This window comes from Eulemur rufifrons, chromosome 19, assembly GCF_041146395.1.
Source record: "Eulemur rufifrons isolate Redbay chromosome 19, OSU_ERuf_1, whole genome shotgun sequence".
Classification (NCBI taxonomy): domain Eukaryota; kingdom Metazoa; phylum Chordata; class Mammalia; order Primates; family Lemuridae; genus Eulemur; species Eulemur rufifrons.
Window position 1 is genome coordinate 85,229,324 of NC_091001.1, and position 13,268 is coordinate 85,242,591.

At 40.5% G+C, this 13,268-nt stretch overlaps 1 protein-coding gene across 16 annotated transcripts in view; it reads left to right on the forward strand.

The window, feature by feature from the left end:
- Positions 1–12,676, forward strand: part of SLC8A1 (solute carrier family 8 member A1) — a 293,109-nt gene extending 280,433 nt beyond the window's left edge. For all 16 annotated transcript variants that reach the window (XM_069493981.1, XM_069493982.1, XM_069493976.1 and 13 more), the window contains one exon: positions 12,300–12,676. In XM_069493981.1, the coding sequence (XP_069350082.1) occupies positions 12,300–12,676 (377 nt within the window). The remainder of the gene's footprint in view (positions 1–12,299) is intronic.
- The last annotated feature ends 592 nt before the right edge of the window (positions 12,677–13,268 follow it).

Below are 13,268 nucleotides of genomic sequence, written 5' to 3' on the forward strand. Positions count from 1 at the left end.
TCACATGTTTAATGATATGTAAATGCTAAACAGCCTTGATCAACTCAGTCAGTTGATCACAACACAGTGCTAAGGAGGCAGCTCTCAAATTTAGCTTCTTACTCTCATCCATGATCCCAGGGTGTCACCCTATCGATGCTGGCTGTTGGCCCCTGGATCAATACAAATCCCTCCCAACCATTAGGAAGAAAGTGCAGACAGAGATCAAGGCCTATTGATCAGAGGCTATGTGCTCCCTGCACAAGCATGACCCATTGTTCCTAAATTCAAAAGAAGAAAATATGTGCATAACTCAATTACCATGTCATGGTCCCTGCATGGACAACAAAATGAATTTAAGCCCATTGGTATTTTTAGAAGAGAGGGCAAATAAAATGCTAACTCAATTTAAAAGGCAAATTTTACGTGTGGCCATAAAAGAATTGTAGTATGTGTTTGGGATCGTGCATATTATAGATGTGAAATCATGGTGCTTGGCATTTATGCATAATGCCAGCTGGAATGCCATCATCGCTCCTCAGCACACAGACCTCACATCCTGCCTTTTCTCAGGAATGAAACATAAGCTCCATATTACTTGTTTATACTCTGCTTCATTCCAGAAAAGGATTTAAACCCATAAAATGCCTTGCATTGTTCAGCCACCTTTTCCAGCATGTGATCCAAAAACACTAACTCTGTTAGTGACCATATTTGATAACCTTTGTTTAGCTCAGCACATATAAATCCTATATTTTGTGAACAAGGAGAACATGGCTTATTTGGGTTCTATTATTTACGATCAGGAAATTATTTCTTGTGCTGCCCCCAGCCCCCACCAGCCCCTCTGGAGCCCAGGGGGCTTTTTGGCATGGCCCTCCATAAATTGAAAGCTATTATTAGGTTATCACTGTAAAAAATCATGGGTGGAAACAAACAAGCAAATCTTACTATGGCTCCAAACTAAAATAATCCCCACTGGGGCCCACAAATGGGCCCAGCAGAGGATTAATCACAGTCTGTCAATCCGGAGTTACAGTTGCAAAATAACAACTAACCACAGATGTGCAAAACGATCATAAAAATGTCCTTCTCTGAAACATTCTATGTGGTGAGGCTTCAGATAGCTGAAATATGGCAAACCAGAACCCCAAATCTACTCCCCTTGTCAAACTAGAGGACAGCAGCTCAGGTCGCTCAGGGGGAGTTGGCACTGGAAGTCGTTGGAGGTGCTGCCTGCCCTTTAGTCTGTGTTTTAGGGAGAAAGGGGACAAACCACATAGAACAGCCTGACTCCAATAACTTCTGCCATATCAAGTATTCTTATCCCAAGAAGAAGAACTAAGCCCTGCCTTCTATAGCTTCTACACCTGAACTGAGTCTACAGTGGAACATTAGTGACAAGAAATATTCAGAATGAAGAACTGTACTGTGAAAATGCCAATAGCTAACTAGGAATCCAAGACTGAGTTTCTGAAGCAATGTGACATTCTTGATTATCAAATATTCATGTGGTTCTTCCTCTACACGAGTCATAAAAGCATTAAAAAGCAGATGAGGCAGGCACAGTGGCTCATGCTTGTAATCCAGCATTTGTAATCCTGGCCAAGGCAGGAGGCGCGCTTGAGCCCCAGAGTTGGAAGATAAAGTGAGCTATGATCACACCACTGCACTCCAGCCTAGGCCACAGAGGGAGACCCTGCCAAGAAAGAAAGAAAGAAAGGAGGGAGGGAGGGAGGGGAAGGAAGGAAGGAAGGAAAAAGAGAAGAGAAGAGAGGGAGAGGGAGAGGGAGAGGGAGAGGAGGGGAGAGGAGAGGAAGAGACCGTTTTTTTTTTTGTTTTTGTTTTTTTATTTTAAAGAGGAAGTATTATGATCCAGTGACCAAAGCACAGGTTTCACATCCAGTCTGCATTTCTTTTCATTCATTCACTACACATATTTAATGAGCACCCACTACGTACTAGGCACTGTTCTGCATCGTGGAGGTAAAGGGATAAACAAGATGGATGGTATGTCTAATCCCATGTAGTAAGACTAAAACTGGTTCTTATCAAAAATATGATGAACTTTCAGATAGCAAGGAAAATGAACATTGTTAAGAAGAAATAGAACAAGATCATAGAGTCATAGAATAGAAAGTGCTTATGTCAGGTTGGGGAGTATTTTAATAGGGAGGTTTGACTGTTGGCACCACTAATCTTTGGCAAATTACACTTCAAACCTCTGGTTCTTACCACACCTCATACCCCCACAGACTTACCCAGGCAGGTCTAGTCTTAGAAACTGTGAATGTGTTACTTTTACTTTTTCTTTCTTCCTACTTCAAATAATGCCTTTGAATTATTTTTCCTTCTCTTTCTGGCAGCTGGTACTCTCATGTCACCCCTACCACATCTGTTCTCAACAGAGAGCACCCCAGTGCCCTGGATTTTTCTCCCCAACACCCTTTCTCTCCCCAGTCTAAATATTCTGGATCTGTTATGCCTTTGGAATATCCAACAAATGATCACACCAAGGCACCAGTGATTACTGAGGGTTTCATGAGGGCAGAGTATGTGCATCTAACACAAAAATCATTTCAATACTAACTACATATGTGTAGCTTCCTTGTTTAAAAAGTGTATTTGTATAATTTATCTCTTTGAAACCCACAGCAGCCCTGGGAGTCAGGTAATATAGATGTGTTAACAGGTTCATGTAACACCAGGAATCACAGTTCGTGGGTTCTAATCCTGCCACCCGCATTCACATCTCTTCTAACCCCTAACGAGTTTCAGTTTCTTTCTCTGAAAAAATAGGACTGAGGGCAGCTGTTCCCAGCCACCTCCCACCTCAGAATTGTCAGGAACAGCAAATAGTATGACATCCGTAGAAGTGCTCTGACAATGATAAAACTCTGTAAAAATAAGAGATATTTGTCAAAAGATATTTATTATCTACGAGGAGCCATGCTAGGTGCCTGTGAGAAAGACAAGGAGAAACGTTTACATAAGGGCTCAGCCTCATTGCATATTTTAGCAGCTTGGGTAGAGCTCCACACCTTTGTTTTCTGGTCTGTGCATTACAAATTACATATCTAGTACGAGCCCAAGTACAAATGATAAAAGACTGGGACATTGTATCCCCTTCCCAGACATCTCAAGGACATGAATCTCTTAACAAGCTTGTAAAAAGTATTTGTCAGTTTAAGTGAATATACGAAGCAATTTTGTGATTGAAGTCAATAAAACATACTGTTAGTTAAATAAAATATAACTGTAACACAAAATATAACATTAAGGGAGGATTTGGGTGCTGCTGCTCCGCAATGCATCGTTGCTTGACGAGAGTGGTTGGAAGGAAACTAAGACACAGACCCATCCTCCCTTCACAAATGGAGTTGGGCAGACTTTCATCGTGGATGAAGTTGTTGTACAGGATTCTTGTTCTACTTTGTGGCCTGTCCTGGGCACCCTCCTGACCCTAGACTCCAGGTCAGCCCCTGATGACCAGGATTTCTCCTCTTCCACTGCCCCCTCCCCGCCCTCCACACACACAGGGATGTGCCTGCTCTATATGTGGTATATAGGATGCCTTCTATCTAAGGATTAATCTAGCCTAACCATGACTGATGACATACCCAAGAGGACCAGAAAAAGGCTGAAATTCAACCCTCCATTCATTCCTAGACAAACCCTGTTATTTGTTTCAGTCTGTTTAATATGTATTTATTAGCCTTTTGATAACACAATAAATAATACATACTCTTTGTAAATAAAATAGGAAACATTAATAAGCGAAAGTGAAACAGAAAACCTGCAATCTGGCCACCCATTTGCATTCTTGTATCTACCTTCCAAATTTTAAAATCCTGGGGCATTTATATAAATTGCACAGGAGTCTGTATACAGATACATATCAAATATTTACCCACATGTTTTAATGGACTGATACTAGGCATAGTTAAGTAACCTGCCTCTCACTTAGCAGAGTGTCATGAACATTTTTGTTAGTGTACCTGTACATATGATTTTAACAGCTACACCTATTATATGAAGTTGCAATTTATTTTGTCAAACATAATGGACAGTTAAATTGTTTCTAATTTTTCTCTAATGTAAAAACTCTACTTGGACTAATCTCTTACTAATCCCTTATATAAACTTGCACACTGGTAAAATTATTTCTAAATCCCCAGAAGTAGAATTACTGGGGCAAGGAATTTGAGGACTTTTCAAACTTTTGATAGACACGTATGCTTTTTTTTTAATATTATTAATCCATAGGAATGAGTTAATGGGGGAAATTTCACACCAAATCACAGCAAAGTGGAAGCCAACATGGGTGAATTATCAGAATTTTTCAAAAGCCCCTAAAGCCTCACCTGCCCTCAAGTATCACCCGCTGCCTCCTGTGCTGGATCGGGTTGTATGCGGTGACCATTTCTGTTTATTGAGTTGCCTCCATTTGCCTGCTTTTAGTAGTTTTCCTGTTTTTCTGAACTTATAATGCACAAAGCAACCCTTTTGAAAAGAGGATGTCTGTGAGGAATAAATAACCGGGTAGACACCCATAGGGCAAATGCACATGTCGGTTTCTTCAGTGTATTGTCTACATCCATAGACTTAGGATCGTATCAATATAGTCCATCTGACAAGGAAGTTCCTTCATAACGCATTAGGGCTACCACAAGTGAGCCTTATTTGTCTCTTTTCCTTATTTTTTCTCCAAGTTATAGTACCGCTTTTCTATCTGATCCTGCTCAGCTATCTTTAATTCTAGCAAGACATGAGAGTCGTTGGAAGTTTAACCATCTCTAAAGTAGGAAAGAAGGGAAGAGAATTTGAGAAGATTCGGGCAGAAGATAGGTGTTCCAAAAATAGAACAAAGCGTAGAAGAAAGAAACAGGCTTCAAATGCAAGAAGGTTGAGAGAGAGAGAGAGAGAGAGAGATTATCGGGAAGGGAGGAGAAGTGAACCGGAGGACACTGTTGTGTGCAGGGCAACCCTAAACTGTGTTTGGGGCAGGAAGTGAGTTTCGATTGTATCTATAGAATAAGAAACAATCTGGCTTGGAAAAATGACAGTTAATCCAGCTGTTTGTGTTAGCCTTCAATCTGCCCTGGCCTTTTTCCTTTTCAAAATTAAACAGTTATTGCTTGACCAAATCTTACCAATTTTTTGCCCTCATAGATTTGGCATTATTAAAATAAAGAGCTATGATAGAACTCATAAAATCATGGCTCAAAATTGCAAATATCAAAAACTTCATGCTATTTTTAAAAAGTACATTTATTCAAGCCCATTTTTAAGTACTATAAAGACAATGAAAACATAATGCCAGGAGAAGCCAGGAATAAAACAATTTATCAGTCAATGATCTCCATTATTGTTCTTAAAGAATGAAGGGTCTTTCATGAAAATAGCTCCTTCTTAATCTGTTTCAGATCCACATCAATAGATTAGACTTTGCTAAAGGAGTCAGGCTGATGTCTCTGTATAGAACAGTTTTATTCATTTTTTTTTTCAAATGATCAGCTGCTCTACCATTGTGTAGTTACAGTTGGAGTTGAACATGATGAAGCTTCTTAATATTCTCTTTAAACCTTTTGTCCATTTTCAAATGTTGGCAGTTATCTAGTCCTTGTCAACATCCCTTGGCTCTCTCTTGGGCATTTGTGAACATTGCACTAAAAAATAACCCCATTCCAGGTGTGTTTAAGAGTAGAGTATTATCATTTTCTTTTGAGAACATGTATCAAATCACAGTTTGGAAAGCAGATCAAATAGCATTGCTGGTTTGTGCTCTTTCTTTTCTCTGCCTTGTGTTCCCTGGAAAATAAACCCCCATTATTTTTCTCTGTTAATTAGAATTAATCTCTTTCTTTGAACTTAAAATAGCAGGATTTCAGATACATAATAGGAAAACCAAGCCCCAGGAGTGCCTCTGCAAGTGCAAACCTTCAAGTTAACATGTAAAAATGAAATATAATTAATTTGTTGTTTGATAAAAAAATGGTTGCTTTTTTTCTTTTAATCTATGTGTCAAAGCCATTCCATACATCATTACCTCGGTTAATCCAGGGGAGGTGTCCTTGTCCTCTTTACAGGGATGAAGAAACCAGGGTTGTGAGTGGATCTCTATCTGGTTGGGGGAGCTTTATAAAATACCAGTGCTCCCGCCACATGTCAGATCAATTAAGCAGAAACTCGGAGTGGGCTAGCAAGTCAGTAATTTCAAAAGTTGTCCTGCTGATTCTGATTTGTAGCTGGAGATAAAAATGACTAGAAATAGGTGCTCTGATCCTGCCAACATGGGTCCTCTTGAGCTTTTTACTCTCCTCTGTTTCCTTCTCTTCTAAAAATAGGTCATGCCACTGTCTCCATTTCTTTTTCACTCTCTTTAGGGACAACTTTTATGGGCAGAAATTTCGTGTTTTTCCGTTTTTCAGTTTTTTCAACTTCTCTCCTACCTGGTTATTAATCAATCAAACAACAGCAATTCTCTTATCTCTGTAACTTCACTTGGAAGCCAAAAAGTATTCTTTTCACCTGAACCCGTGAAGCAAGTGTGTGTATGTCAGTGAGTGTGGTTTTTGTATTTACTTAGGTAAATAAATATCACAACTTAAAAGGGTATCAAAGGTCCTCAGTGATAGCAGAAGAATTAGAACATAAAGAAACAGTATTTCTCTTTGAATCCTAAAAGAGCAAGACAGAAGAGTGCATAGAAGGAGGAAAGATTAGAGAGCGAGCAACGTATACATTATTTAGGCAAAGACACCTGCCTTACATCCACTAGTAAGATTAGGGCCTTAAACCAGAAGCTCTCTAATGTCTTTTTATGACTTTGGTTAAATGAACTTTTCAAAGTGAAATAAGTAAGAATCTCTTTGATTTTAATAATAATTGTATGCCCTATCATACTTTTAAATGCAAAGGATTGTAAAATTAATAATTCTTTTTAAAGGATGTTATAACTCCTTAAAAGTTTAGAATCATTAATATAAGTCAGAATTCCCTACCATGTATGGATTCTCTTGGGATCTGGCTCTGTTATATTGTAAAAATAGCTACTAATACTGAGCACTCATTAAGTGCCAGCCCCTATTCTGAGTGCCATTCTTGTTAACTCATTCCCTTCCAAACCCTATGAAGTAGACAAGCTTCCACCCTGGCAAGTGGAGCAGCCACAGTTCAACAAATTTGGGCAGATTTCCTTTTCCTCCCTTGGCCTTTTAAGGTAGCTGTACTGGAAGAAGGTTTTAAAAAAACAGGAGCATCTCATAACTTGAATGGGGAAGGAGCTACGATGAAGTAGCCCCAGCATCCCCACCAAGCCCACCCAAGTTGTTTTGTGAGCCAAATGCCCACTATATCTGAGGGCATCAATGTTTCTAAAAGAAACAAGCTGCTTCTTACTTCTTCCCAGTTACCTGCTTCCCTGAAACTCAAGCATCTATTACTCCCAGGAAGCCCTCCAAACTGTGGGCACTTGGAACATTAGCTCCCATTTTCCTGTGGTTCTCAAACCTTGGTGTAAACTAGAAGAGCCTAAAGCACTTGTTAAAATGCATATTCTAGTATCCGTTCCTCAGAGAATCTGATTAAATGGGTCTAGGATGAAACCCCAAATCCACATTCTTTTTTAACAAAGCTCTCCAGGTATTTCTGATGCCAGTGATGTACAGGCTTTATTGACATCAGACACAGCCTTGGAAACATCATCATCTCTGCCACCATTTGTATCCTGTCTCATTCCTGTAAATGGATGGCTGGTCAGAGTGATTTGAAGTTCATAATTTTGCCAACACTTCTTACCCGATTTTAAAAGGTAAATGACTGTGCTGTGTAGTTTAATTTCATAAATATCGCCACAGTTTGATCAATGGCAACATTTTCAGGGCTTGAGATCTTTCTAGGATCCTCAAATATTTTATTTAGATCATTTATTCTTTAACATGAGAAGATATTATTATAATTAGTCAATTCTTATGAAGAGTGGTCATGTACAAACTCCTACAGAAAAAAATAAACAAAATCATACGCTGTATATGAAGTTAGTATTTTGGTGTATTCTGTGCACCACTCAAACAGCAGTGAAGTTAGAGTCTTACAGATACTCTCAACTAAATTCTGCATTTTAAATGAGGAAACTGGAATCTAAAAAAGTGAAATGACTTGTCCCAAAACATATAGATGGTTGGAAGGGCTGACAGTGTCTCCTTGATGAGGCTTTTGCCACTACTACCCCTGAAGCCCTGTACACTTGGGCTGTCTCATTAATTGTCAATAATTCATAGGTGCTGGGGAAGCAACCATACCTTCGTACCCATGATGGACTCCAGTTAAAATCACCGTCAGTGTCAGTTCCAGGGCACGAATCAATTTAGAGCTGAACAGTTGGCTCCCAAAGCATGTTGAGAGTCAAGGATAAGATGAACCCTCTGGGGTGAAATCCTTGCTCTAGATCGCACATAAACCTTATGTCTGGCCTGCAAGACTGTAAGAACAACAGTTTTTACAGAAGAGATGTTTAAGGCTTAGTCTATAGGTAAAGTTTGAGAAATCCAGGTAAAAAAATAATTTCTGGAGGAAAGGAGGGGGTGTTAGCCTATTCTTGCTTATTGACCAGGTGACTTGGCGAAGGTTGTATACAGTGAACTTGAGGTGAGTCTGCAGAGAACAGTTATGTTCTGACTTTGTGATGTGTAGTTTAATTCTAGCCATGCTCCCTCCCCCCAAAAAAATCTTCCCTCCTATTGATTTACAGTCATATATGCCAAGGAGGCAGGACCAAAAGTCTAAGACTATACGACTGATCTAAAATTCATTAGAATTTAAGGTGGGAGTTAATAGCAAAAATTCCTATTAGAAACCTGGCCTGGGGTATATAGGTAAGAAAACATATATATTATTGTCAACATGTCTTAATTTATGCCAATCACATTGAAAATCTTATTCATTTATGTTTATATTTAATTGGCCAAGCTCTGAATATGATTACATCCCCTCTGAGACCAAGACAGTAGTTATTTCTTGGATTTTACTTTAGGGAATGGTATTTTCTCTTGTTCAACCATAGGCAGGTTACAAACTTAGTGTTCTGGGTAGGGCTTGGCAGCACCTAACATATGGTATGTGATGTGTTGCTCTCTGCACTAAGCAGCAAAGCAGCAATAAAAGGTAATTTGGGGAGAAGCCATCTCACTTCATTTGGAAAACAGAGTTCTCTCTGTTGGAGCTAAGGTTAATTGTTTGGGTTTGCGTGTGTTCCTACAATATTTTTTTTTTTTTACATAGCTTTTGAATTGAAAATAAAAATAGACAAAAGGCCTGATGCCTAACCCAGGTAAATAAAACCTACCAGACTCAAAGAGACCCAAAACATGTTTCATTTATGTGACAAGCTAGTCAGTTTGGCTATTATTTTTTAGGGAATCCAGAAAGATACATTTGAAAAGTGGAACATATTATTACAAGTAAGAATTTTCATGCAATGTTCACGTTAATAGGCCATTGAAAAATGGCTTGAGGGAGAGGAAATTTTGCAGAACCAAATATGCCCCCATTTCAGCCTAAAGGACTGCCCCCAAAATCTTTTGATTTTATATCTCCTTCTCTTCTGGTGCAGTGGCAGAGGTGCCATGTGGAAGGTACAGGGTTTCTGAGTGGCCATAGGGTACCCAGGAAGTCCAGTGTGCCGTGCACCAGGTGTCAGGGGAGGTAAGCAGGTATGTGCTATGGAACAGCTCCAGGTCACCCGGTTCTGCAGCAGAAGGAGGGAATACTCTGTCCCCTGAGTGCCCCACCTGACGTGGCCATCTGTTCCCCACCAGCTGGTGCTAGCAGCCATTTCCGCTCAGAATAACATCTCAGGTGTTCCTCAGCAGCAGCTGAGCTGTAAGCCGCTTTCTCCACCTTGGACTCTTGCTTCTTTACTTTCCTTGCTCTGCTGCCTGCCCTTGAAAAAGAAAAGAAAAATAACTTCTTCTTTTCTTTTTTTGGAGGCTGCTGCTGCAGCAGCTCCTGTTAACTCTTAATAATGAAGTGCAAGAGACCATTAAGATGTGTCTCGCTTTGCTTTTACTCATCAGTCTCTGTGATGGTCCTGGTTGGGCTGCACGGATGTGTGCTCAGCACAAATGCAGGAGGGTGGGTTGGTAAAGTGCCTGTACCTTCTTCGGTCTTTTCCCCCTCGGTGTAGGAAAGAGCATTTGGTGAGAACCTGCTTCAGAGTGTCTGAGTGGGAAGAACTGGATGAAGAGGGCGAAATGGACTAAGACACAGGAAAACTTTAGCCTTCCTGGGTAGGACAGTGTGGTGTGGTCTGAGAATGGGATCTGAAATCAAACAGTCTTGGTTTAAAAGTTCTCATTCTCCTGACTAAAACCCTGTCCAAGGGGCCTAATATCACAACATGTTAAGTTTCCAAAATTATAAAAGGGGAATAATAACATGTAGGTCCATCACGCTTGTGAGAGGGTTCAATGAAAATATCCACGTAACCTGTGTAGCATAGTGTCTGGCATGCAATAAGCAGTGTTTGCTTTATTTCTTTAATTATAAAATAGTAACCAAACCTGCTGTCCCTCACAGCCAGAGGTCAGAATCAATGAGACAGACCCTCAGGGTTGACCAAGTCCCTTTCAGAAAAAATATGATACTGCAGATGCAGTAGCCTCTGTGCAGCCTAAATAATCTTGTCCATTGTAAAGCATGAGAATCTATAGGCTGATACAAACTTACATGCTTTATGTACTGTCCCCACTGGAGATTTACTGAGGAAGGATGGTGGCAACACAATAGCAACAGACAGGACACACTAGTCTAGGTATTGCATGACTACCTGCATGCATGTTCAGAGCATGCTGGGGACCTCCAGAGGACCAGAGCAGATGACACAACACCTTGTAGCCATAAAATACTTGCTGTTACTGGCTTTGCAAATGTGAGTTCAATTTGAATGCTATTATTATCTACTGTAAAACTACTGTGCAAAATATTTTGCAAAGTTAGCTGAAAGGACTTTGATGTCAGTAATAGGCATCATATAGACAAGAAATTTAATATCTTATAAGTTAAGTTTTGTTTACATGCTTAGTAAAGGGAGTTATTTTAGATCCCACCCCCACTCTTAAACTGTTCTAGACTTCTCTATTCACATTATCTTTCCAAAACAACAAAAAGAGCTACTCTTACTTTATGCCAGAAAGCATAAAAAGCATTTTACATATAATATTTCAACCTAACAACAGCAGTCTGAAGTAGGCATCACTATCCCCATTTCAAGATTAGGAAATTGAGGATCAGACAAGTTAAGCAATCTGCCCAAGGTCACACCGTCAGTTGTGAAGGCAGGATTTGAAACTCTCAGGTTCTAATGTGCTCCAAACTCCTGTGCTGTACTCATCAAGAAGTATAAGTTACTGCTGCTGGACCACCTATAGTGGATCGCGGCTTTTCTATCTTCAGAGGGAGATATATTCAGGGTTACTGATGAACAAAGAGCTTTGAGGATGGTCACTGGTACCCATGACACAGTGAAAGGAAAGATAGCTCAATGAACAGGCATTAGCCATGCAGACAGGAGGCCGGAGCTCAAGCCCCAACATGGCTTCCTCCTAGCTGTGTGATGCTGCCCCCACCACTTATCGTCTCTAAGCCTAGCTTCCTCACCTCCTAGAATCATCACAATCAATGCAGGAATATAGGTGAATTTGTAAGCCTCTAGGCAAACGTCAGCTATTATTGTAGTTCAATTCTTTTCAATTCCACTATTGACTTGCTCTTGAATCTTTGGAAATCTCTTCTGACACCTTAACTTTCTCACCTATAAACCAGAGCTGCTGATACAGCATCTTTTAGTAATACCCTACAGCAGCCGTTTTCAAACTTTCATGACCTAGAATCTGCTGGGATATTGTTAAAATAGATTCCTGGGCCCTAGTTACTGTGACCTGGCACAGCTGGATGGAGCCTTGTAATATTCGTTCTTTAGAAGAACCCCACTTGATTCTGATGTAGGTGAGCTGTGATTACTTTCTGAAAAATATTGCCCTGCAAGCTCAATATTACAAAAAAACTGTGGTATCTGTGGATACAGAATTTGATCAAGATCCCTTTCTCCGTCCATAACACAGCCAGCACCAAACACATGACTCCCAATATCTAGATCCTGCTACCACGTGACTCTGATTCAAAGGAACATCAAAGCCAACTTGGTCATTGGGTTTATATCCAGGGTTTGAATCTACAGTACACGGTTGAAGCTTCCGTCTCTCCGCAGACATCTTTAAACGTGTAATTGAGTGTCATTGCCTTCTCTTCTTCCTCTGCAGACACATTTGCCAGCAAAGTGGCAGCCACCCAGGACCAGTACGCAGACGCATCCATAGGTAACGTCACTGGCAGCAACGCGGTAAATGTCTTTCTGGGAATCGGCGTGGCCTGGTCCATCGCTGCCATCTACCACGCGGCCAATGGGGAACAGTTCAAAGTGTCCCCTGGCACGCTAGCTTTCTCTGTCACTCTCTTCACCATTTTTGCTTTCATCAATGTGGGGGTGCTGCTGTATCGGCGGAGGCCAGAAATCGGAGGTGAGCTGGGTGGGCCCCGGACTGCCAAGCTCCTCACATCCTGCCTCTTTGTGCTCCTGTGGCTGTTGTACATTTTCTTCTCCTCCCTGGAGGCCTACTGCCACATAAAAGGCTTCTAAAGGAACAATCAGATATAGTAAATTTATATATATATACATATATATACATAAAAAATTATGTATAACGAACAGAGGAAACTGACATTTGTCATGTTCACCTACCTGCTGATGGAATCCAGCTTCAAGAGCATACTCTGTACTAGGGCCGAAGTAAGAAACCATCACGTCCCATTCCTAGGGTCGTCGTCGTGTTGAACAAGGCACGGAGGCAAGGCCCTCTTTGCGGCTCGGCCTGGAAGGGCTGTCCTCTCTCCAGGCTCACAAATTGTTAAGGCTTTCATTTGTTTTCTTGTTTTTGATTTTGTTTTCAGTGGGATTGGGGAGGTGGTTGATCTTTGGCTCTGATTTTTGTTCTGTTTTGTTTTGTTTTGTTGGGAGGGTCAGGGTTGTTGCTTCTCTTTGCGGGAGGTGATGAACCATCCAAATATAATTGGTCTTTTGGTAAAAATTTAAATTTTAAGATTCCCCTCACCTCCTCCAAACTCTTTAAAAATTATTTTGGATTAAGAAAGGATCTGGGCATGGAAGAAGAAAGAAGCCTGTCTTCACTATATTACCAAATTTCAAGCTTATTTCCGGAATGTGAGCCGAG